The sequence below is a fragment of the Agelaius tricolor genome, unplaced genomic scaffold (assembly GCF_023055355.1).
Source record: "Agelaius tricolor isolate 1412-34295 unplaced genomic scaffold, bAgeTri1.0.p SCAF_6, whole genome shotgun sequence".
In the NCBI taxonomy this organism is placed as follows: domain Eukaryota; kingdom Metazoa; phylum Chordata; class Aves; order Passeriformes; family Icteridae; genus Agelaius; species Agelaius tricolor.
The window spans coordinates 880,071-907,037 of NW_027269266.1; the positions used below are offsets into that span (position 1 = coordinate 880,071).

Sequence of the window (26,967 nt, forward strand, 5' to 3'; positions counted from 1 at the left end):
ATAGGTATCTTCCAATATATAGATATTATCCAGCAATGGATAGTGCAAACCAGAGAAATGCAAGGATATCCTCAGGCTGCAGAATAGGAACATCCAGAGTATAAATATCCCATGGCAGTGTGGAGGAAATTCAGTTATAGCAGGTGGCTGATTTTGTGGTAATTCCATGCAGAGATAAGAACCAGCCCCATTTAAAAAGAAATTACAAGTTCATTGTGTTAGAAAACACTGATGTGCTGACATTGGGAGAGAGGGGAGAGAGAAGCAGCAAGTCAAGTAATTTACCTTAAAATAGGAGAGAGATGGAGGTTGTAAAGAATTCCCCATCAATAAGAGCATTGCCTGATCCTGCTTGGAAAAAGTGTACTTGAAACAAATGATTTAAAAGAGCAAAGAAAAGGATGGCAACAATAAAATAAATAAAAATTAAATGGAATAAAGGGCAGCATGCACAATCTCCCTACATTTGTAAACCATGCTGCAGCCAGCAATTCCTGCTGGGGGAAATCTGCCCACGGAAATCAAAGTGACTCGAGTGTGAAACTGCCCAGCAGGGTCTCCTCTGGCACTGATGGGGTCTCCCCACTGCCCAGTGACGTAGGGATGCCCAAGAAGGCTTGGAAAGAGGTGGCTCACGCACTCCAATTGAAGGTGGATAAATTTTCCTAGTTTTGAACATCTTAGGAAATCAGTAATAACAAGGAATAGTTTTAAAGAATAAGATTTCACATGGGAAGGGATGAAAAAAATAATTACAGGTAGTGGTCCTGGAATCGAAATAATCACAGATTTAGAGAGGCATTAAGGCTGGAAAAGCCCTGTCAGAACATCCAACCAGCACTGCCAAGTCCACCACAAAACCCTGTCCCCAAGTGCCACACTCACATGGTTTTAAAACACTTCAGGGATGGTGATTCCACCACTTCTCTGTTCAGCCTGTTCCAATGCTTGACCACCTTTCCAGTGAAGAAATTTTCCCCAATATCCAATCTAAACCCCCCCTGGGACAAGCTAAGGCTGTCTCCAGAAAGCCTTCTCTATCAAAATTATTATTTTGACATTTTTCTTATCTCCAGCAGCCCTTTTTCAAAAATGGGGGGCTGCACAAAGGAGTAATAGTGCAATGGGCAATGGAATTTATGGATTCATACATAGACAGAAGGATTCATAATAGACAAGAATTTGCATAAAATTTGTTCCCTTGGCAAATCAAGAAAAAATGTAATTACATAAATGTTAGACTTCTGTACTTTTCATGTAGGGAAATAAAGGCCTGAGATGAAAATCCACCCTTCTGGCTTACAGCATTCAGTTTGATTTTCAGTTCCTCTCCTCATTTATTGGTTTAAAATATCACCTTCAAGGTCGTATTGCCTTCAGGAGAGTAATATCAAAGGAAAGGTAATGTAACAAACCAGCATATTAAACTGAATTATGTGGTGCACAATAACTTCTAAAGGGCACACTACATATAAAGCCTTGCAGAGAGAGGGGAATATGAGATAGGAGCTCTCTGTTCCTTCATAAATCTGGGTAAATACCAAAATAAATAAGGGCTTGAGCCTGGCCTGGCTATGGGGATATGATTTCCAAAAGTAATTGACATTTCAAAGTGCAGGTGTCTTTGAGGAGCTCCTGTCACAGAATTGTTGTTCCTGGAGGTGTCTGGGGTTGGGCACCACCCCTGGAACTCTGTCAGACCCAGCACTGTGCACTCCCAGGCCAGAGAGTCCAAAGCAAGGTGGGCAGCAGGACAAGGGAGGGGATTCTGCAGCTCTGCTCTGCTCTGCTCTGCTGAGATCCCATCTCCAGCACACAAAGATGTGGAGCTGCTGGAATGAGCCCAGAGGAGGCCACAGAGATGCCCCAGGGCTGGAGCCCCTCTACTCTGGACCAGGCTGGGAGAGCTGGGAATGTTCCCCTGGAGAGGAGAAGGCTCCAGGGAGAGCTCAGAGCCCCTGGCAGGGCCTGGAGGGGCTCCAGGAGAGCTGGAGAGGGACTGGGGACAAGGGATGGAGGGACAGGACACAGGGAATGGCTCCCAGTGCCAGAGGGCAGGCATGGATAAGGTGTTGGACATTCTTTACCATGGGACCCTGGAAGAGATTCCCAGAGCAGCTGTGGCTGCCCCTGGATCCCTGGCAGTGCCCAAGGCCAGGCTGGATGGGGCTTGGAGCAGCCTGGGACACTGGAAAGGGTCCCTGCCATGGCAGGGGGTGGGATGAGGTGATCTTTAAGATCCCTTCCAACCCAAACCCTTCTGGGGTTCTCAGAATCTTTAGTTTCATTTGAAAGTCCAGACCACAACAGAGTAGAAATGTAACACCAACTGAAATTTCAGAGTAAGTTATAAGAGAGAGAAGGTTGTTTTTTTTCCCTCCCAGGTCTGCTCCTGACAAATTTTGGAATTATGAGAACCAAGTCTGTTTTTTTATCTGGTCATTTGGCCCAGTTATTACATCAGGAAGTATTTTTTCTATCCAAATAATGCTGTTGCTGCCCAGAGAAGCACCTTGTGCTGTCTAACCTGGTATTCATTCACCTCATCAGCATAAAACCTTTATGTGTTCCTCTAAGGGAAGTTCTGCATTTCTTTTACAGTGCACAAAATAAATAGAAAAAAAGCAACAAAACAAAACAGACAACTGTGGAGGGCACTGATTGGAAGCTTCTAATCATCACAGAACCACAGAATCATGGAATGGTTTGGGTTGGGAGGGACCTTCAAGATCATCTCATTCCACCCCTGCCATGGGCAGGGACACCTCCCACTGTCCCAGTAATGCCTTGTGCAGGCTGCCCTAGAGCAGAGGCTGGACAGAGCTAAAGAATAAAGCAGGGATTTATTCAAAGGCCTCCATGGATGCACCTTGGGCAGCACAAGAGCCCAGCCAGGGCTGCACCCAAGATGAACCAAAATGGCCCCAAAATGCACCAGCGCTCCCGGGGTCTCTCCCTGGGATCAGTTCTGCTCCATTTGCATCTTGCAGTTCATTGTCCCATTCCAGCTTTAGCCCCTGCAGTCCCACCCTGCTTGTTTTTCTCTCTCCAGCCCACGGGGTTTGTGCTCCTGGGCTGAGATTTGGGTCATTTGTCCTTGGTGCCCAGCTGGAGCAGGAATTGTTTTGTCTCCCTGCTCTGTGCACAGAGCTCAGCATGCCCTGATGGGAAGCTCAGACCCACACACTAAAGCAGCACAAAATCTGGAAATATAAAAGCCAAAACCTGAGGTATCACTCTAAGCCCTGTCCAACCTGGCCTTGGACACTTCCAGGGATGGACATCCACCACTTCTCTGGGCAACCTGTTCTAAGATAAATTATTTCCTGGAGATCCTTTTTCTTTCCATAATTAGAAAAGGCAATGAGAGAAAGCCTAATTTTAAGTTAAACCAGCTGGAATCAGAGGAATTCCACTGGTATAGTCCAAGCTTCTCTGCCAGAGTGGTATGTGAAGAACAATAAACTGTGATCCAACTCACCAGCACTTGACCCACCTCAAGATTTTCCATCAGCTGTCCTTAGTATAAAGTTTCTCAGAACTATATTAGGATTATTTAGAATCCATTATTTATATAATGGGACTTATAAACCATCAAAGCAATATCTACTGGTGCAGCATTATCAGTAAAGCAGCTTGTTTTATGGGATGACATTCTCAGAGATCCAAGTGCAGCACTTTTTGCAGAGAACTTTTTAAAATATCACCTTAATTAATAAAAGAGAACATTAGAAAAAATTATTTGAGATATTTGACTTCTACTGTACTGTGTAATAGATTTTAGTAATAGTAATAGATTTTATTAAAAACTAAAAGGGAAAGCACTCAAAACACTGAGTTTTTGATTGAAATACTGGATTTTTAGCACATTATTTTCATAAAATTTATATTATTTGTAAATATTATTTTATATTTTAAAATTTACTATTTTATATTTTAAAAAATATAAAATATAAAAAATACAAAAAATTTTTAAAAAATTTAAAAAAATTTTTTTAAAAATACTATTAAAAATATGACTGTGTGATAAATTCAACATATATTTCAATTATAAATACACATTTTTGTATATTATTATCCTGATTACATGATGTAAATATTTTATATTATTATTATTTATAAAATAATTTATTTATTATAAATATTATGAAATATTTTACAAAATATATCGTAAATATGCAGTATTTTATAACTTTGTTTTTCTTTGAAGATTTCATACATGGCAAAGATCAGCTTTTAAATCAGGTTTTTCTTAGCAGGTATCAATACAAGAGGAGCTGTTATTTACAATCAGAAAAGTGAGAATTCTTTTTTCTGTTTTTAAAGCTGTTTAGTTCTTTGCAGTCACAGGATATTTATTTCTAAGGTCACATTTATTGCTCCTCTTGTATTGATACCTGCCAAGAAAAACCTCATCCAAGAAAATCTCCAGAATCTTTTAAGTGCTGCCAGCCAACTGGCCTTAGGTGAGCTTTGAAGAGTTTTAAAGGGAAACTTCAATTTGGCAAAATCTCTGGAACATTTCTTTGTCTAATTAGGCAGCAGAGTAAAAAGCCAATAAACTGTGAAATCAAGCAGAGTTGTTGGTTTTTTTTTCTAAACCTGCTTTAAATATAATAAAAAGGATTGGCTGGTCCTCTCTGAGAAAGTCCCCGCTTTGCTGTTTGGGAGGCAGGGAGACTCTGTGAAATCACTGAAAAAATCAGGAGGTTGTTTTCTTTTCCCATCACTGCTGGAGGACAGGAGGACACTTCCAAGCTGCCAGAAGCCGAGGCAATGCCAGGCTCAGCAGCTGTACATAATCCAGCCTTGCTCAGGACAGGGTGTGTGGGAGAGAGACCACAGGGAGCTGCTGGGCCACCTGGTCCCCTGCTGGTTCTCAGCTTCTTTCTGCCCCTGCCAAGGGTGGGAGTGAAGGCACTTGAGATGATATTTCAGGTTCAGGCTTAGATGTTTATTACTTCTTATCTATATTACAAATGATGAGGTCACAGAATTCCCAGAATGACCAGGCTGGGAGAGACCTTCAAGATCATCGAGTCCAACCCAGCCCCAACAGCTCAACCAAACCCTGGCCCCCAGTGCCACATCCAGGCTTTGTTAAACACACCCAGGCATGGGGACTCCACCACCTCCCTGGGCAGCCATTCCAGAACTTTCTCACTCTTTTATCACTTCTTCCTAACATCCAGCCTGTATTTCCCGTGGTGCAGCTTGAGTTCTACAGCATTCTACTAACAAGCTAAGAATGGTTCACTATCTTCCTATACAAGGTCTTTTAAGGCTAAACTATTCAATTCAGAAATGACAGCTAAATTATTTTCCCTTTTAACCCAATAACTAATCACTCAAAGTCCTCAATGTGGACTTTTCTGTCCAATTACACAAAACCACCCAAACCCATGGAGAAGAAGGTGAAGAAGAAGGAGCAGCCTCCACCCCAAAACCTCCATCTTGCTTTATATCTATTACTGTTTTCTAAAACCTCAAACTCTGAGTTTCCCACCCTGTGATATCACACACTTCTATCCAAACTCCACACCCACAATCCCAGTTCTGTCATTTCATTTTGGAAGCTTCTCCATGGCCTCAGGTCAGTGCAGTGTTCTCTTGGGGGTCAGTGCCTGGCAGCACAGGAAGTTAAAAAAATTCTCAGCATCCAGGGCTCCAACAGTTCTGCTCCCTTATTTTTGGGGGCAGCCAGAACATCATCATTCTCCCCCAGCACTGGTTCTGACTCACTTCCCTGCCTTCTGAGGGGAAGGAGACAGCGTCCTGCACTTTTCCAGCTCAGTCTTTCATTAATTCTCCAGGCTGAGACAGATGGGGAGAGGGAGCAGCTCCATACATCACACTGCCACAAATTTTAATCCTTACATGGCTCAGACTAATTTCTGGGAAAAGCATCATAAAAAACCCTGCCTGAAGGTTGCACAGTCAAGGCAGAGTTTTAGAAGATGGGTTAATAACCATAAAAAAGTGTTGCTCTTCCTCATCTTTCCTTGGTCACATCCTATGGCCACAACCTGACCAGAAAAACGGATTGAGCAAGGATAGCAGGGCAGAGCATTGCCAGCTGTGGCCTGTCTTTGTTAATTGTTTAATTAATATTATCTAAGCATGCAGCTGGTTGTGGTGTTGAAGTAGCTGGATGGAAATAAATACATATCTATAAAATATTACATATATTTAATATATTTTTCCCACAAGTATTAATGTGCCTGACAGTGAACCTGACTTTCAGCTAGGGCTAAAAAGGTAAAATATCTTCCCAACCTGGAGAGCTGAACAGTTCACTGACAGTTTTGCCACCCTTGGAGTGATATTTGGCCCATTATGAGATTTATGGGCCTGTGAAGAAGACATCTGGAAAGATCTCTGGGATAAACAGTTGCCATGGAGACAGAGAAAGTAGAAATTTTTTCAGACTGTCTTTTTGGTAATTTGGAGTCTGCATTCCTTTGAAAATGGAGACAGGATTTAATGGCATGGAGGGAGATGAGGAGAAAATTTAACAGCAGGTCTCTTGAGCCTTGAGCCTTTATTATTCACAATAATAAATTCAGAGCTCCAAATCTTTTCTGTCTAAAAAGAGAAGAATGATAACATCTTTCTTTGATTTGTTCATTTCTTACTAATCCCACAACAGCACTGGAGTGGGACTAAAATGGGACACAAACCTTGAACAGTCTCCGAGTCTGAGTCTTAAAAAAATCCCAACACAGGAGAACAGGATTTTCAAAGGGAATTATTCAGGCAAAGCCTGTGGTTAATAATTGCCCAGTCAATAACATTTGTCAGGAATTTTGACTTGTTTCTAAAAGGATAAACAGACCAAAGAAACAGGCAAGCAATAAATGACTGAAAAGAGCAACTGAGCTAAAGTCTATATGATTAATAATTTCAGGAATTAAATAAAGTTGTGGCACACATATATTAAGATCTCTCAAAAGGCATTTAAAAATTATTACTTTTTCTGTTTCAGGGTAGCTCTGGGTGTTAAAAAGATTCTCTACTCTTTTTTTACAGCTGGAAAACAAAACCAAACAAACCACAACAAGTGGTGACACTGAAATCTAAATGGCTCTCCAGAGCCAGAATTGTAAAATCAAGCTGCCCCTTCCTATTCTGACTCCTGCTCCCCATCTTCTTGCTTTTCTGGTGTTTATAAATAGAATTATCTCAGTGGAAAATGTAGGAGAAGATAACTTCTAACTGATTTTGGGCCAAATCCACTCCTGATGTCAGCAGAGTGACGCCAGTGGGGACACCCCTGAGAGAAATTTGTTCCTTGTTTACTCCTTCAAACCTTCAGAGGATGAGAAACAACTGAATTAAAGAACTTAATTTCTTCCAGTGTGCAAATTCCATAATCTGTCCTGGAAATTGTTCTAGTGGTGAGTCAAACAACTCCTCATTAGAGCTCGTGGGACCTCATGGTCTAGTGGAGGGAGCAAAGGAAATAAATCCATTATCAACAGCCAAGTCCAGGCCCTGTTAAGGGGATGTGCTGCATTTCATGCTCCTGAACAGGAACAAATTTTAACACAGAGTTTAACAAAGCCTCTCTCCTCTTCCATATTGAACTTCTCTGAGTGCCCACAACGTATTCAGAGAGTGGAAAAAAAAATAACACTGCAAATTCAATGTGATCCAGCCTCATTGGAAATGGTATGAACAACATAGAAGATGTCAGAAGTATTTCTGATTTTTAGGTACAGGGAACACATCAGAGGAAAATGCCCAGAACACCACAGGAAGACCCAAAATTGCAGTGGTGTTAATGCAAAACCTGAATAAATAGAGGCAAGATGATTCCTCTTTGCTTGTCTTTGGACCAGAAGGAGTGGGATGGGTCTGGCTTTCTTTGTCTAAAGGCTGGCAGGATCCAGGAAGAAATGGGAAGTGGCTGCCAAGAGGACTTGACAATTTATGGTCAATTTAAGGGACCAGTAACACCAAAAACATACAGAAATATGGACCAAATCTTCAACAGTGCTGGGTTAGTCACTACCTCCATTAAAGGAAGTCACTATCTCCATTGAAGGAAGAAGTATTTTGGAAAGAATGTGGATTTTAACAAGATTTCTGAAAAAAAAAGTCTGCACATCCTCAATTTCATATGGCTTACTCCTGTAAATAAATAAAGAGTTGATTCCAAAAGAGCTAATAAGTTTCTCCATGTCTAAAGCTGCTTTAAGTCAGACATTGATTTGGAAAATTTAGAGATGGGTTAAAACAGAAATATGAAAATTAGGTAAGTATATTATTATTCCTCCTCCCCCTCTTCCTATTAGAAAGAGTTAAAGATAAGTAGAAAGGAAACTGTTCTCTATTCGTTCTCACAAATATGTGTGGGCAGGTAATTACCCTGCCATATGAAGTAATGAATAACTATGAAAATTTGCATACATCTAATCAATATTTTTTAATTGGAATATATGGAATCATTATGGAAAAAATGGAAAATAATCCTAAAGGGACCTGCAGAGTTCACAGAGATCATTCCTTGCACCCAGGCAAAAAAAAAACAACATAACTGAATTATCTAAAAGGAATTTGAGGAGTTCTCATTGTCTGTGACATTTTTATTAGCTGGACAAAGCATGAAAAAAAAAAAAGTATGAGAGGGCACCATTTTGTGTGCTTAAGTTACAAAGATCCAGAAACAAAATCTCTATGTTTCATATATCATATTGGGAATTCATATGTTTCATATGTCATATTGGGAATTTTTTACTTGCAGGGATGGCAATAACTTCAGTGTCATATATAAAGTCAAGAATGAATTTCTTCCTGATATTCTATGAAGGAACATGTTGTTCTATTTAGCAGATTTAGAATTAAATCCTGATGTAAACCTCAGTTAGTTAAATTTTTATAGCTGTAGGTGTGTATTTATGCAGGTATAGAGTATGGGTTTATATTTATATTTCTCTTCAGGTAGATTACTCTGTCCACAGTCTATTTGAGACACAGGTAGAAGAAAAATTAGAAAGCACACAAAAGCCACCCAGTTTATAACCCAAGTGAGAAATCTCACCCATGTGAGCATGAATGCTCATCTGCTGTAGCCACACCAGTGGAAAATCTCTTTATCAGTTCTCAATCCAGTGGAATAATGGGAAACAAATCAGCGATTCTGATCTGTCCTGCATGAAGATAATTATGAAATGGTCTTGCTGACTGGGAGCACTCTGTTTAATTCTGTTCAGGATTATTCAGTTGTGATAACACTGGTTCTGGTGTGGGCAATTTGCAGGTTAGCAGAGAAGGGGTGGAATTCCATCAGTCATTATTTTTTATGGCCAAAAACCTGGAACAGACTCAAGTCCTTTCCCGTCTGGGATTGAGGCACGTTCTTAAAATATGCCCAACAATCCTTCAGAGCATTTTATTAATTGTTTGTGTTTGTTATTTCAATTTGGCTTCGCTCTTGGCATATGGCTTGGGCATACTCATTACACACTCCAATAATTGTTTTTTCTCCCCTAAAGCATTTCTTTGTGCACTGACTTCTGTGTCCAGTAATTCTTCCAGCCAGGTCCTGGCTGGTCACTCAGTGATGGATCCTTCCAGCCTTGCCTTTTGTTTGGGTTGTGATTTGCACTTGTGTTGTTTCACTCTTCCTCCCTTCGATTTGTTTTGCTGCAAAAGGACACAAACCAATCGATTCCAGCAGCTCTGGGAGCAGGAAATGCATGGCTTGATTACCAAAAGTGCAAGCTGCCATGGAAGTCTGAAATGGCTTTTAGGATACTCAGAAAGGCAAGGAAAAGGATCAATAAGGAAAGCATCTGCAGGTGCTTGTCCTCAACACTCAGCTATCTGCTCTTGGAGGGTGAAAACGACATTGTTCAACCAATGCCCAACTATTTCTGTAGGGTTCCCATTTGGTTTGCCAAAAAACCAAAAAAACAACAACAGCAAACAAAAAAAAAACAAAAAAAAAACCACAAACAAACAAAAACCACAGAAAACCAAACAAAACTCACCAAAACCCAAAAATCAAAACCAACAACCCCACCACAAAAAACAAAACAAAACAAAACAAAACAAAACAAAAAAGCCAAAAAAACAAAAAAAAAACCAAAATGCCCAAAAAACCCAAACAACCCAACAATCAAAACACCAGCCAGAAAAACAAAATAATCTCTAAGAACACTGAAAATAAGAGGAATTCCAGGACTGGGAAGTGCAATAGGCAGCTCAGCTCTCCGAGATTATGGATACAACTTCAGTGGGACTCAGCTTGCTTATTAAGGCACCTTAATTTGGGTTTTTTAATATGCAAACTGAATATCTGTAAATCTTTGTATCTATCAACTCTCCATGGAGCCTTGGGGGAGATTCACCAGCTAATTTAGCCAATAATTTAGATGTCTAGCATCCAGTGATGCAATTTTTCCCCAAGGGGGGAATTTTTTCCCTAAATACAGAGCCCAGCACAGGTCTCTTCATTGAAACACACACTCAAAAAAAAAGTCTGTTGGATTCAGAGGGAGTTGAGATGGGATTGAGAGCAGCAGAATTCCACCTGTTCTTGGTGCTGACAGCAGAATCCTTCCACTGCCAGCTGGGGATTGACTGCTTTCATTTTGGTAAAAAATGTGTTTACTTAAGGAATCATCAAAATTTTAAAGGCGTGACTTGTCAAAAGATCTTTTTAAAAAACAAGCTGATCATAGCTATAAATATTTTATTAGCAGGGAAGTGAGGTATTTTTTGGGTATTTCCACATGGCTTGAGGCTCAAAAATATTCAAGTTAAAACTAAAAATGCCTCTAAACTCCATGTTTACAATGTTGTGCAAGAGACAGGTAATTGCTTTGATTCATCTGTAAATAATTTATAAGACATGATACACTCATTGAGCTGTCAAAATTGTGAGCCTTCATGGCATCTGGGAGCAAGATTCACAAAGGGAAAAAAGGAGGAAAGAACATTTATTTTAACAGATCAATCTGAAGTCTTGTTGGCAAGTTTTCTAAATTCTATTCCTTTCCAACTGTTTTGCAGGAATAATGGTTATACTGGGAAGAAAATGGGCTCCAACATTAAACATTCCTGTTGATAGGAAATGAAGGAAAATCAGATGACACATCAATAGGGCAGAAAGTCTCCTATCTTATTTCTGAAGTATCTTAAATTAATATATTTTCTTAAAATAATTAAAAAAACATAGGCTAGTCAAATCAACTTTTTTCCTCTTTTTCTTTTAAATTTTTCTTTTTTTATAGGAGAGCCTACATGTCCACTTTAGACAAATATTCTGCTTTCAGCCAGCTAAAGTGAGATTAATTTCACCTTTAAACCCAAGAGTGACACTGCTGAAGAATTCCTGCACCACAGGAATAACTTGTTTCTGCGGTGCAACTCATACTAGAAAATGAAATTTCAAGCTGAGAAGCAGAACAGCACAGGCCAAGTTAATTTGTTTTCTTGCACAGAATGCAAAGTTCTCCTCTCTGGAAGGAAATATTGATACATATTAAGCTTTATGACCCCCAGAATGAAATACGAGTTCTTTTTTCCTTCATTTCTATAACAAAGGACAGGAAAATCACATGACAAAGTTTTCCCTTTGTACTTCCCTGTTCCCTCCTTCTCTTGTGAGGAATTTGGGGAAGGAATCGAACATTTTTCATTCCCTGCCTTTTTCCAGGAGCAAATTGCCAGGTCCACTGTGAGCCAGCAGTGCTGGATAGCAGCTCATGGGCAAAGCCAAGGATGCCCCTTCCCCACCCTCATCCTCCTTTGCACAAAAACTACAAAAAAATACAGTGAAGACTGGATCTGCAGCTCCTCCTCCCTTGCTCTTCCACTGGTGGAAAAGAACTTTGTGGAAAAAAAAAAATAAAGCTTCCTAAGGGCTCAGGAAGTTGATATTTATGGAACAATTTGGATTGGAAAGAACCTTAAGGACCATTTAACTCCAAGTCCCCTGCCATGGGCACAGAATATATGAATGCAACTTTGTGCAGCTGCTTTTGAGGGTAAATAGGACTGAATTATCTCATTTTTGCCACGCTGAGATAAGTATATACAAAGATTTTTCTACCACTTAGCAGACAGAGCAGTTAAAGACTTGTTACAGCACTGTAACTTGCTCGTCCATCTGAAGATGATTTAACTTACTGGGCTTCAGTTTCATTTTGCTGAGGAAAAATCAATATGCAAAGCCTGTCAGGAGTCCAAATTATTACACTTATTCAGCTGCATGTATTATTGAGTAGGCAGCTCCTTGTAATGAAGTTCTTGGCTTAAGTTTGTGAGGTATATTAAGAAGGGGTGGATGTAGCACAGAAGAAGCTGCAACAAGAAATGCAATTGTACAGTTGGGCAGTTTTAAGCACTGGCCACCTGAGAATATCAGTGTGTGGTGAAATCTCATAAGAAAAAAACCATTTCATGGTAAGAACAGGCTAAGAAGACTCTTTTGAGTCTTTGGTCTAACAACATTTTATTCACAGCCAGAATTTTCCTAGTGATCCTAAAGTACAGGCAAATAGAAAAAGAAGAGATTTTAAATAAAAAGTCAGAATGTTCCTCCAGAAACAAAATGCTGGTGAAGAGGTGATTCTTAAGTGGGCACAGAAAAATCTTCCAATCAAAGTTATGAAAAGAAAGCCTCGAAATTATCAACAGAACACCATGGGAATTTCTTCCAGCCCATTCTTGCTCTCATCACTTTTATTGTTCTCCCAGCAGTGGTCTAAGCACAGACACCCATCTCCATGAACAAAGGAAGCAGCACCTGGCAAATGTGCTTTCCAGAGTGGCATTTAATGCACTATTGCCAACCTCCACATTTTAAGTTTTTGTGGGGATATATTGATGCCTTAAGTTTCAGCTTTCATATTTTCCAGATTCTGTGCTGCATTGGTATATAACTCTAAACTTCATATAAAGTGTTAGCAGGTTCTCCTCACAGTTCAGTCACACAGAACAATCCTTTTCCAGCCCCAGAACCAAGGACACTGTTGCAGCTTCAGGCCCAAAAAGTGCAAACAACAGCAAATTGAGGAGAGCAAACTGGGAGGATGGGACTGCATAACCTGGAGCTGTAATATGGAAATGGACCAAAACTTAAAAAAATGTGAAAACTCATGACTGGAGTCCATCCTGGGTAGAGCCATGGCCAGGCTCTTGTGCTGCCCAAGGTTTATCCTTTTAAAGCCTTTTAATAAATCCCTACTTTATTCCTTTAACTCTGTCCAGCCTCTGTTCCAGGTCAGCCTCTCTAGGCATCAGATAGGAACAGGCAGCTCTGGAGAACGTTGTCCTCACTGGAAAGCAGATGTTCAAAATGCATCCCATGAGCCACTCCCCCAAAAATCAGCTTTTGTCCTTGGACTGGGGAGGCAGCTTTGGGGCAACAGCCAAGCTGGAAGCACCTAAGGCACAGAAACTTCAAGTTCTGTGAGGAAAACTCACAGAATCCCAGAATATCCTGAGTTAGAAGGGATTATGGAGTCCACCTGTTGGCAAACCAGTCACACACAGAGTCTCTGCTGCAGTGGCTCTGCTCCTTTCTGTGCCCAGCTCAACACAAGGTCAGAGGAGCTGGGATCCTGATTGTCATCACCAGCAACAGGGAATGGGCAGATATTACAGATTTACCTCACACCAGGGGGAGAAACATGCCCTCAACACAGCCCAGAGTCCTAATTTCTAATTTCAGTCCTAATTTCAGTCTGTGTTGGTAGATCCTGTTATACTCACTGGCCATATTTAATGAATTAATTAGCTGTGGAAGCCCAGAGCTGAAGAATTAAGGAAGGATCAAAATCTGTATTTTTTCTACATTAATGTGTATATCAGCATCTTTTACATCCTTCTAGGCTTTTAAAAGCTCAAGCAGGGATCATAAATTTTTGCTGTACAGTCCTTTATTGCCTGCTTATTGTCCTCTCCTTGCCTTTGGGTAATTTGACTAAAACAACTAAATTTCCTGGATGTGCTGTGCACTAATCCTGTGTTTTCTCTGTTACAAACAACAGGTGCTCAGAATTATTCACTTTAGGAATATTTTTTTTTTCTTTGTGTCTACAATCAGTGCATTTTTTCATAGCTTGGTTTACATCCTCCAGGAAAAAAAGGAAAAAAAAAAACCTTTTTATATTTTTTTAAGATTTTCTTAGAAAACATGACAGCTTCTCTGGAAATGCCTTTCTCTTTTCCCTGAGATTCAGAGAATCATGGATTGGTTGGGGTTGGAAGGAACCTTGAAAGATAATCTAGTCCAAATCTGCTGCAATAACCAGAGACATCTTTAACAACATTTTCAGTGTCTCACCTTCCACTCCAGTCCCTGAAATAAATATATTAACTGAGGCTTTGAAGGTAATTCCAGGGATAAAATGAAGATGCCTCTGGGCAATGCTCTGCACTTTGAAATCCTCTATTTTCCATCACTGGTTATTCAGGGAACCTGGGTGACTGACTTAGACTGGACATGGGATTTTAGGAAGCTCTGTCAGGTATTTTGACTCTGAGGATTTAATTTCTTTTAACAAAGGTAAGGTTTTACTGCGACCCTAGATTTTTTAATTTCCAGTCTGGAGAGACACCAATCTTCTCAAGGCCCCATGTCAGAATGTCTGGATACCCTAAGGAATACAGGGACTCTTGTTTATGTGCACCTGCATCTCATCCTAAAAATCTCCACAGCAATTCCCTATTTCTCTTGTTTCAGGAGCTCACTGGACTCTAGAAATCAATTTACAGGCAAAGTCTGGGGTTCATGCAGGGTTCCTCTGAAAGGGACTCATTGCCAGAGAGGTGAAACCCAAAGCCCATCAGTGCTGCCTGGCTCCGTGTCTCATCCCTGGAAATCAAGATCCTAGAAATCAGCCAAGCTGTGCCATTGCCTCCAGCCAGGATGGAGCTCTCTCTCTCTCTCTCTCTCTTTCTCTGCTGTGTTTTTCAGGGACACAAACAATCTGAAGCAGCAAAAAAGCCTGGCTTCTTCAGAAAACTCAGCAGCCAGCCACAGAACAAGCCATGGGAACAGGAACAAAGGAGATTTTCACTGAATTCCCTTTGAGAAGAAGATGCAGTTGTCTGTCACCTGACTCACTCATTTTTACAGGTTGCAGTAAGGTAGGAAAATTATAAAAGAAAGGCCTCAAAATCAGGCCTGCTCTGTTAGATCAGTGGCTGGCCTTGTCCAGCTGGCCCTTTGCAAGTTCCCATGTGAAAGCAATCCTGGTGTGGACAGTTTGTTAACATAACAATCTATTCCTGGGTGAAAAACACCTTACACCTACATAGACATTAAATCTATGCCATGAGAATCAGTGAAGAAATGTAAACAATTATGAAGAAAATATAAACAATTTTAAGAATGGAGATATTTGCTGGATGAGAAAAATACCTTTTATTAACCAGCAGAGTAATTGGCAAGAAAGGTACTAACCAATTGGAGTCTGTAAAACTGTATAAAAAAGGAGAACATGCAGCAATAAAAAAAGCCTTTGGCACATTGCTCAGTGTGTTGTTTCTGGCCATCTCTACAACAACATTTACAGAAGCACAACACCTTTGCAGGACCTTTAGGAAAACACAATCTCCATGCAAGGAAACACTTTTTTTCCAGCACTATGGAAGAGTACAGGAGCTACCAGCTGGGATAAAGCAGTGGTTTAAAAGGTGTTGACCACCACAGATCATTTATCAATTATCACTCACTTATAATTCACTTATCAATTATCACTCACTTAAAATTCAGATGACTCCTTAACAGTTTTTTGGGGATTTTTTTTTTAGCTGTGGTACTACAGACATTAAAAATTCGATGAGTTCATGTTATCATAGCATCCAGCTGCTCATGACTCTGCAGATACCAACAGATTAAACCATCACTCATTAATTGGGTAAGTTTTATTGCTGCTCATCATTAATCTTCTAACTGCAGTGGCCTGGTAGAACATGATTGCAATTACATGTGCTGCTCACAATTGCTTGGGACAACATGAATTAGAAGAGTACCCACGTCCCAGAAGTAAAATCAGTTGCAAAGGCATCTAAAATCAAGGAATTATGGAATGGTTTGGGCTGGAAGGAACTTTAAAGATCACCTCATTCCACCCCACCATGGACAGGGACACTTTACACTAGACCAGGCTGCATCTACTATGCTGTGTATTTGAAAATGTTCATTAAAAACCCCAAACCAACCAAGCAAAAGTAAAAAAAAAACCCTACAAATTAAAAACCACACTGAAAGTAAACAATAGATGGGGAAAACCCTCAGGCTTTAACAATCTCTACATATACTGAAAAGAAACTGCCCCCTTTGCTCTAGATCATCGTGCACACCATGAACTAGATGGTCAGAGTAGTCTTCTTGATAATATTTAAGTCTGGACTAAATGAAAGAGAGGATTTAATAAACTGGATGTCACCATAGAAACAAAGAACTCACAGGTGGAACTGTGTAAACAATGCATATTTTATTTTTAAGCACACCATGCACAAAAATACCATTTTGTTCAATTAAGTGAGAGTTTTTCCTTCATCTTGTCTGACATGAAAACAAAGAGCCAGACAGGCAGAGAGGAAATTTCATTTTTAGCTTTTTATCTTGAATTTTATCATTTCTTTACTTCTTATCCCTAATCCAATTTAAGTACCAATACCTCTGAAACAATGTTCTGTTGAACAGAACAATATGAAATGGCCATATGTTTTCATTTTCCAAATTTGTTAATGGCTGCTATTTTTCAGCCTTAATTATTTTACCATGTAACCTGAACCTGCATTTTTCAATGACTGAACTGCTCGCAGAGAAATACTTTTATTCAATCTGGTTCCCAGAAACTCATCTTATCCCAGTCATTATCTTACCCAGCTGCCTGGACAAATTCTAATTCACCTTTCATTTTCTTTTAACTCATGTTCCTTGCCCATTACAGTAGGACTTCCTGGCAATTCTGGAGATGACAAAAGTAATGGCTTTGAAAGATCCAGGTGGGAATTATCACCATGAATACACTATGGGATGGGAGCAGTAGCTCATACACGTGTTTCACAGCTAATGGTGTTTTCAGAGATGTAAGCATTAAATTCCAGTACTTTTCTGTCCCTTTTTTCTCCTGAATGGAAGTCCAGCAAATGCTGAGATGACTAAATTCAGATTTATCAGCAGGGCATGCAAAGGTGGCAGTCCTTGTTTAAACCACCAAAGCGTGTTCCTGCTGCCGGAGGAGATAATCAAAATTTCTGCCCCATTATAGCAATTTTTACAACTTTTTACTCTGAGTCATCTTCCCTGATGACTTAGGGAATCCATAGGGCTCAACTCATCCTCTTCCTGAATCAGGAGAGAGGGAAAAAGGCCATGACAGAGAACGATTTATCCCCAAATGTCAGGAACCCAGAGCTGGAAAGGAACAGCTCCAAGAAAGACCCACAGCTCCACAGGGTTCAGACTTTGTTTAGGTCAGAGATTTGAGGTGTGATTCACTAAAAACCCAGAGAGACAAATTCTGTCCCTGACGACAAAGCAGTGAAAAAGAACTTGTAAGGTTTGAGGTTAAGATTCTTATGGCAGAGATTGAAGTCACCACATCTACCCTGTGATTAGGATCCTGCGTGCTGTGGGAAATCCACGGCAGAGCTGTGCCCAGGTGGTGCAGGACACGCCTGCGGCCCTGCAAACTCCACCTCTTTGCCATGGCTTGGTTTATCCATGGATGGCACACAGCACTGAAGACAAGGGGACACCACATTTAGGAATGATTTTCTTGAAAATGAAACCCACATGACGAAGGAGACTTTGCTCCTTTTTTGCCAGGGTTGGGATTAAATCTTGAGAAGGTATTTCATGTTGGGACTCAGATGTTCTGCATCGCTCTACATTAGGGTTCTGCAGCACTTCACTCTAACAAACTAAAAATGGAGCCCCATCTCTCTCTCTACAAGGCCTTTGAAGGATCAACTGTCCAATTAAGAAATGACACCTCAATGATTTCTACTTTTGACCTAACAACCAACCACCCGTGGCTGCAATGGGGACTTTTTATCCAATTACACAAAACACCCAAAACCCATGGAGAAGAAGGTGAAGAAGTAGGAGCAGCCTCTGCCCTAAAACCTCCATCTTGTTTTATATATATTAATATTTTCTGAAACTTTAAACCCCAAGTTTCCCACCCTGTGATCTCACACACTTCTATCCAAACTCCACACCCACAATCCCAGTTCTGTCATTCCATTTTGGAAGCTTCTCCATGGCCTCAGGTCAAATGCAGTGTTCTCTTGGGGGTCAGAACAGAAATCTGAAATTCTCAGCAACCAGGGTTCCAACAACATGATTCCAACCACACTGGGATCCCTGACTGAGGATGGTCCAGAGATTCCCACTCTAGTGACAATCCAGCTGGGCCTGGAAGAAAGAGCTGCAGGATCACACAAACTCTATTTCTGCTCCCAGCACCATGAGAGTTACAATGCCAAAGGAATATGCCTGCTCATCTGCCATTATCATTATCTCTAGGGTGCAGTGTGGATGGTATTTGAATCCCTTTTTCCAGGAATTCTTCACCAGAAAAATTAATTTTGTACTTTTTGCCTCCCCAGGAAGAGCATCTAGGTAAATACAGCCTGGCTGTGTATTAAAGAGGGATGAGGAAGAAATATTTTGAAGGCTTTTCCAATAAATCTGGTGTTTTATCCATTTGAGGTTTGTCCTGTCTGCACCCATGTCTAGCAAAAAAACCTTTCCTTAAATTATTCCAGGGCAGTTTGGGTGTGCCACCTTTCTGTTCCCTTGCTAAGCTGATCCTGAACTTTCCCAATGCACTTCCAGGCTTTCAGCCTCATTGATGTGACTGATTTCACAGTAAGTCAGCGTCAGCCATTTTAGCTTCAGCTGCTCCATTTGAGGAAAAGATTCTTTATGGAGGCAGAAGCTTGGTTCGTGCCTGGAAAATGAAGATTTTGGTCATCATCACCAACAGAATTCATTCAACTCAGCTTCAGACCTCCACAATGATTGTGTTAATAGGCAAAGCCAAAAAAAGGGCATTTATAATTCTCAGCAGAAGGTGGATGCAAAAACAGGACAAGTGTAAATTCTGTAAGTATTTGTGTCAGGGAGTTCCAAGTTCTGATTTTGACCTCTTGACTATAAATGCAGTTTCAGTATCCAGCACTGATAAAGATCTCTCTACTTTATAAACCCATTTTGAGGTGACATGAATTCACCCACTCTATTAGGTGAACAAACTTAGAGAATCCTAGAATGGTTTGGGTTGGAAGGGACCTTAAAATTCATCCAGTTCCCACTCCCAGCCATGGGGACACCTTCCACTATCCCAAACTGCTCAAATCTCCATCCAACCTGGCCTTGAGCACTTCCAGGGATCCAGGGGCAGCCACAGCTTCTCTGGCCACCTGTGCCAGGGCCCAGAAGAATTTCCACCCAATATTTAATCTAAATCTCCCCTTTTTCACTTTAAACCATTCCCCCTTTCCCAAAAACACCTAAAAAGCATGATGATAAAGTCAGAGAAATTCAGCAGAGAGTTTAAGAATGAATCAATGTTTGGAACACAGAGATAAGTGAAGCGCTTTTCCTTGCATTTGCCTGAGGAAAAGCAAAGTTTGATCACAGCTTGGGTCCCAAAGGGTGCACAGGAGACTTGTTCAGACAAAGACTCTACAGAATGGATACCAGAAATAAGCACAGACCCCGTGTCTGTCATCACATGCCCCTGGCTTCTCCCTTGAATATCTTCCTTGTTCTACCAGCTCCAATATGAATTTAGTAGAAGACACCTTATGCAGTGTCACATGGATAAATCCATCAGTGCCCAAAAAAAGCATCTTTGACCAAGGAGAGATGTATCCATAGAGATCAAAGCTACCTGGGTCTGTATTCTGCTTTAAAGGGAGCCACAGAGAAAACTTTCAGGTTATGGAGACATTTTCTTATCTATGCCCTTCCAACTCTAGGAATTCATTAGCTTGGATTCAATCTTAGCCCTGTTGTTCTTGGGCACAGCTGCTTCAGGGAGGGAGACACAGTGAAGTAATGTCTTCCCAGTGGTGCCAGGGGAAATAACAGCAGATAATTCAAAGGCTCTGAGAGAATAAGAGGCTGATGAGACACTCAATAAAAAATGTGAAACTGAAAAAAAACCAACCTGCTCCATCATCCTTGTGTGATGGAAACATAATTCAAAATCTCTCCTTGCATCACCACACTGCCTCCTAATTACCATCTCCTACCCCCTGGTGCCCTTACCAGTTTCTTTCCTGTTGATTTACAGGATTTAACAAGGATTCAATGTGATTCCTTTTAGGAATCATCCTGTCCCTTCAAATCCTTTTTTTCCTTTCAATTCCTTGACATGCCTGAGAACGTTGCTTCCTCTCTACATTTTTCAGAGGAAGGACAGGAGGAGTGGGACTGGAAAACAAGAGCTGATGGAGTTCTGGAGGTAAAGATTGATTTGACAGTGAGTCATGAACACCTAATCACCAACGAGGCCTCACCACTTCTATTCAAATTCTTGTGCTGAGTTCACTTTTGGCACACCTTGGCTCATTCCAGGTTAGTGCATTTCAGGCACTTTGAACACTAAATTGTAGACACAAATCTGCAAATCACTCAAGGAATTCTCCCTCCATTTGAGAGGGAGCCACACTCAAGGGACAAGTCTGCAATATCTGGTTCCAACAGTGGAAAACAAGACAGGGAACAGGCTGGGAAAATATTTCATGCCACTCTATGGTTCTCCATTTCATCAGCAGGGTTCTTCCCACCACAATTCAGATTTTTGGGGTAATCCAGACCTCCAGCATGACCTAGTCAATATAACAAAGACAGAAGCTAAAGGTGGGATATTTCTGATCAAATGTAGACACCCAAATGTGATTATTCAGAACTGGCACGGTCAACCTTTATTCCATGTGTCCAGAGAGAAAAAATAGACATAATCTAATCTGTGTTGAGGATGAAATAAATTATGTCTCAGGCTCTGCTTGGTAGACCAGAGGTACAAACTGAGGAAGGCGACTTGCTCATTGGTAGTGCAGATGCAATTGCAGGTATCAACATCTAATTAGATAAATCCCCTGCTAAATGCACCGAACCCAGGAAACTGTCATCAATATCTGAGTAACTCCTGTGTCAGTCTTTCCTAGCCCCAGGGTTGGGAACAGGTCAGAGGAGTCTGGATTGGAGCAATAGAAATTTAAAAAAGGATGCATGTGGATCAGCAGTGAGATTTATCAACTCTGATCTGGCAGAAAAGACCTGGAGGGCTGGTGAGAGGGGTCCAGCACAAACAGGGGCAGCTCCACAGTAGGACAGGGATGAAAACTCAAACAAAGGAAATTGGAAACACTGATGTAAGAAATAGCCTGGCACCACTGCCTGGGGAAGTTGAGTATGAAGTAATCACTGCTCTCCTTCCTCTCTTGTCTGCCTTTGGCTTTCATTACTCCCCTTTATCAGTTTAATTCCTCCTCCAGAGCAAGGGAGTCAGATTCTGGGTCCTGCTGAGATTTCATTTCCTTCAAATTCTCTTTTCCATTCAGGCTGTTAGTGATGACTGAACAGGAATGGACACATAGGGTCAGCACATGCCCCCTATTTCTTCTCATATAAAGTTTCCTAAAGAATTTAAAGCATTTAAGAGGAAGAATCCATCATAAAAATAATGGGAAAAAAAAAATAAACCAAACAGAAAATCTCAAGGCAATCATTGCCTCTGAAGCATTAAAGGCATGGCCCAGCAGCAGAAGGAGAGAAAACTGCTGTGAAGAATAAAGAAATAATGAGCAGAACATCTGGGCATGAGAGGTGGAGTGGGAGAGAAAGGAGGAAACATCAGAAACCCCATTTGGTCGATGTTTGTGTTCTCTGAGCACAGCAAGGGGGTAAAGCAAAGGCAGCAGAGCTGAATTCTTGCAAAATGGAGGAACCAGAAGTGGTTGTTCCTCTCTTGCCACCCAAGGATGGGGCTTCCCACACAGAAAATCCCCAGTGCTGAAAACAAGGTCCACAAAGAGCAGAGATTTTACCACTGGCTCATTTTGCACCATGTGGGCACCTTGGAGAAGCACCCTAACATTTTATAATATTGTTCTAGACACTGTAGAAATACAGAATACAGAGACTGTTCATGTCTCAGACCCTCTTTGTGCCACCTGCCATAAAAAGTGGATTTTTCTTTTAAGTCCCAGTAACTTGACCATGTTCACAAGATCCTACAGACTTCCTAAAAGCTCATGATCCCATTTCAGACCTTGCAGCCCCACTGAGGAGAAATAAATTCCCAAAAATTATATATATTGAATTTTTCTATGGGAATTTTCAGGCAGGAATAGTCAAAGAGGTAATTGTGTGCTTCTCCTCTGAATAAGCAGAATTTTGTTCACCAGTTAGGAGGGATTTCTCCCTTCTTTCAGCTATTTCTGACAAGCAAGGGAGTTATTCCCTATCTTTCTCTTTCTTAGAAAGAACAAGCTGATAACATTTCCACTGTCATCGTTCAGTCTTATTGCTGAATATAAAAAATAATATATATGAGCCAATTTTCATTTTTCCCAAATAAGAAATAGCTTGTGTGCAGCAGGAGAAATTCAAGAGGAATCAACACCCTGCACTTATGACTGGTTAACTTCTGGAGAGTTACTGCATCTCCAGGGAGTCTTGTGGTGAAACATCTCCCACAAATTCAACCAATAAGGAGGTGGTAGAATTTTGTTGATATTTTTTAACTGAGGAGATCAAGCTTTGTTGAGAATGAGGGTGGCAGGATCTGGCTTGAAATAAGTATCATGAAATAATGAAAGGCCAGTCTCGAGGTCAGGACTTAGAGTGAAACGCTGCAGTCCCAGAAGTGAAATGAAATCAATTTAAAACATGTCTACAAAAAAAAAAAAAAATTAAAAAATATCATTTAAAATGCAGAGAAAAAGGCCAGCAAGCAGGATTCGTGGAATGAAAGGGCTTTCAAACAAGAAATACATCAGAATCCTTCACTGGAAAATTAATGTTTTAGAGGGGTTATGTTGTTTTTTTTACTCTAAGCCACGTCAGCTGTGGAAGTCATTGCCACAGGATGTGGGGAACAACTAAAAGATGCTCAACGAGCCTGGGAAAATCTTCCCAGTGATTCAGCCTGCAAATACTGGGGGAGCAGAATAGGGAGCAGCTGGGTTCTGCTCAGAGTGAGAGCCTGAAAGGATCCGGTCCCTTCCTGCCTGAGTGGGTGATGCAATTCCATCACATTGAGATGCAAAAGCCTTTTCCAATGGCTCTGGGCTTCCTCCACCTCTGAGCTGTGTCCTTTCCATTGGGAACAGGCAGGAGGAGGAGTTCAGTGTGAATAGTCCCCAGCTGTCAGGGTTATTCTGGATTTGGGTGATAAAGAAAGAAAAGCTGGCTGGTGAAATGGTCTCCTCTCACCCGGGGAGTTCTCTGAATTCCTGAATCCAAACAGTAAGGAACAGGTCTCATGATCAACTTCTGGCACCATTCTGGGGGTAGGAGTAAGAAACAGGCTTTTATCCCCTTTTTTCCTTGCTCATGCCACTTCTGGACCAGGGAAAAATTGGGAAGTTCTTCTGTAGAGCACAAGGAGGGTCTCAAAACCACATCCCTGGGGGTGGAATGGACTGCCTGAGGTACACTGAGCTCTCCCCACTTCCACCATTCCCCACAGTTCCTCTGCCCAGAGCTGGGCAGCAGAACAGAAATGAATTTATGCATGAGATGAATAGCAGGGCCCTGATGGAAACCCTCCTCTCTGATGGAAATGCTCCCAGCACCTAAAACACAGGAATGGGAGGCTTTAGAGGACACTGATAACACAGGTCCCTGCACTCTGACCTCCTGTGCTTCTGCACTAAAATGCACCGCAAGAAAAAGGGGAGACAAAGCTCCCCTGTTTTATCACACACCATGTGTTCTATCAGCTTTTCTCTGTGCTTTTATCAATTCCAGTCACAGCAGAAGCAGTTTGGACAGGACTCAGTAAATGGACCCTGATTTCCAATTAGTTTCTTTGTCATTCTTTGCCCTTCTCTCCTTGGTGCTGGCCAAAGGCAGCTCCTGCTGCAGCCAGGAGGAAATAGGACAGGATATTAAACTATAAATTTCTTTGCTCACTGCCTCAGTTTCTTATCTCAGCAAAAAGCATGAGTATCCTTCATCAAGATTACAGACACCACAAGGATAATCCCTGCAAAGGGCCTCAGTTCATGGCAGAGATTCCCAAATTATTGCTGAGATGAGGAAGGAAAAGGAGCTGCTGCTCCAGAGCAGCGCTTTGTGTCACATCCTGTCCCCAGAGCTGTTGTCATAAAGGCAAAAATCATCCAGGCGTCATTTCTTTTTAATTTTTTTAAAATTATTATTTTTACAGACATATTATAACCTTAACTAAATAAAAAAAAAATTCCTGACCTCTGACAATAACCAGGAATGGTTCTTATGCACCCCCATTGATTGAATTTTTGGTTTTAATTTCCCCAAGCTCATTCAGCAGCGCTGATGCTCCTCTCACCACCAAGTGTTTGCTCTGACAGGGCTGAAAACCCCTCCAGGCACCCCAGGAAATGGTGAAAAGCATTTTTAAATTGTCAGCTCAAGGTGCAGGGTCTGAGACTCACCTGGAGAAGAATCATTGAGAGGGTTCAGGGCCGTCGCCCTCCGGATCTTCTCCAGACAAGTCTCTTGCTCCTTTTTAATGATGCAGTTGGAATGGGTTGCTGCAACCTGAAATATGGGGGAAAATGAGGGGAAAAAGAAAAAAAAAAAGCAGTTACAAAAATAAATTCGTTTGTGAGGTGATCAGGAAGTGTCAGTAAGTTTTAAGAACCCATAGAAAGAAAAAAAAAGAAAGAAAAAAAAATATCATTTAAAGCTGAGAAAAAAACTGTGACCAACTTCATTTTCTTTCCTTTTTTTCTTCTTTACTTTTACTCCATTATTTTTTCCTAGCAGGTCTAAGGCCTAATTAAGTAATTAAATTAGAAAAAAATTTTAATTAAGTAATTAAAAATCACATAAATTATTTGGGGGGTTTATATTGTTATCCTTGTCAAAATGTGATTTCTAACAGGTTTGTTAGAAATTTTTATTTTATTGAAAATTTTATTTTATTGAAAATTTTATTTTATTGAATGCCTTCTTAACATAAAGCTGAACAAGGGTGTCTCTTATATACAAAAATAATTTAAAGAACAATAAGGAATAAATTGCAGCTTGGTTTGATCTTCCACCAGTTTCTTGTGAGTCTTTACACAATTCAGTAAAATCTCTCTGGAATCTAAACCAAATTAAAAGCTTTTTCTCTTATTCTGTCACCCTGTTCATTCCTTAGTGTTGCCTTTATTTATTTCCAGAGAATTCAAGGCAAATTATTTTGTCAAAAACAATACAATGTCAAATAAATCAGGTTGACTTGATCCAAATATTTTCTTTTTTTTTTTTCTGTTTTCTATCTTTAACTGTCTAGTGCAGCCAACTACAAGAAAAAAGTAAAGGGGGAATAAAGAAGGGAATAAAAAAATTAGCTTATGAGAGGAACCTTGCAGCCAATACAATCCAGGTAATCCCAAAGCAGCAACAAAATAAGGATGTGACCCATTTCTGGAAATCAAGACAGGATTTCATTCCTATAGCAGACAGGAGCCAGGGAATATCAATTAAAGGAGAATAAAACCTCAGATTTCAGGAGATCACTGTATAGGGGCATGGCTGAGGTTCGAATCCAGTGAAAAGCACCATGAAAATCAGTGCCCTGGCTGAAGGTGAGGTGTTGGATTAAGCCCTTTTCTCACCCAGAGCTGGGGCAACTGAGAGGTGCTTTAAAAACTTTCATTCCATTTTTAGTCTCATGTGAAGGGTGAGAAAATCCAGATGTTATCATTCACACCATCACAATTAAAATTACAACTTCCAAATTAATATAGTGTTTAAAAGACTTTTAACATAAATACATTCCCCCAGAAATTACTAATAGTTCACAACAAAAACAAGACTTTTTAATTATAAACAAAGACAGCAATAGAATTCTTAGAGTTTCAATTTTTTAAACTGTCATCTAAAAAAATGATAATGAAGACTGATAACTTCAGCTCTTACTTACAATACTCCAATAATGATTCAACCAAAACCAACAATATTACTATTACATTACCATTAAATATAAATAAAGAAGTTATATACCGAAAAATACCTTTTAAAAACTTTAACCCAAAACCTAATGTCCTCCAGATAAAATATATGAGCAATGAACAACCAAAGCTAACAGACATTCTAACACACCTCAGTAAAACAATTCACATTACAAGTATACTAAACACAAAAACAAACATCACTATGGTTTCTCAAACAACTAAAATTTAGTAACACACATAAACAATCTCACAAAAATTAAAAGAGCTACTTAATATCTATGAAACAAATTCATAATTACTGTCAGAAATCCCAAAAAAAACCCCAACAAGCATCCATCCCTTCTTAATACTTTTACATTACCAATAAATATAAATAAAGAAGTTATATACCGAAAAATACCTTTTAAAAACTTTAACCCAAAACCTAATGTCCTCCAGATAAAATGCATCAGCAATGAACAACCAAAGCTAACAGACATCCTAACACACCTCAGTAAAACAATTCACATTACAAGTATACTAAACACAAAAAACAAACATCATTACGATTTCTCAAACAATTAAAATTTAGCAACACACATAAATACTCTCACAAAAATTAAAAAAACACTACCTTATATCCACAAAATAAATTCATAATCTCTGTTATAAATCCCCCAAAAAAGCCCCAACAGCCATCCATTCCTACTTAATACTATTACATTACCAATAAATATTAAGAAGTTATATACCGAAAAATTTCTTTTAAAAACTTTAACCCATTACCTTATGTCCTTTAGATAAAACATATCAGCAATGAACAACCAAAGCAAATATACATTC

At 40.2% G+C, this 26,967-nt stretch overlaps 1 protein-coding gene across 12 annotated transcripts in view; it reads right to left on the bottom strand.

Annotated features, from left to right (window-relative positions):
• LOC139590766 (pituitary adenylate cyclase-activating polypeptide type I receptor-like) overlaps positions 1–26,967 on the bottom strand; it is a 154,497-nt gene that overhangs the window by 69,936 nt on the left and 57,594 nt on the right. For all 12 annotated transcript variants that reach the window (XM_071428478.1, XM_071428484.1, XM_071428483.1 and 9 more), the window contains one exon: positions 24,634–24,739. In XM_071428478.1, the coding sequence (XP_071284579.1) occupies positions 24,634–24,739 (106 nt within the window). The remainder of the gene's footprint in view (positions 1–24,633; positions 24,740–26,967) is intronic.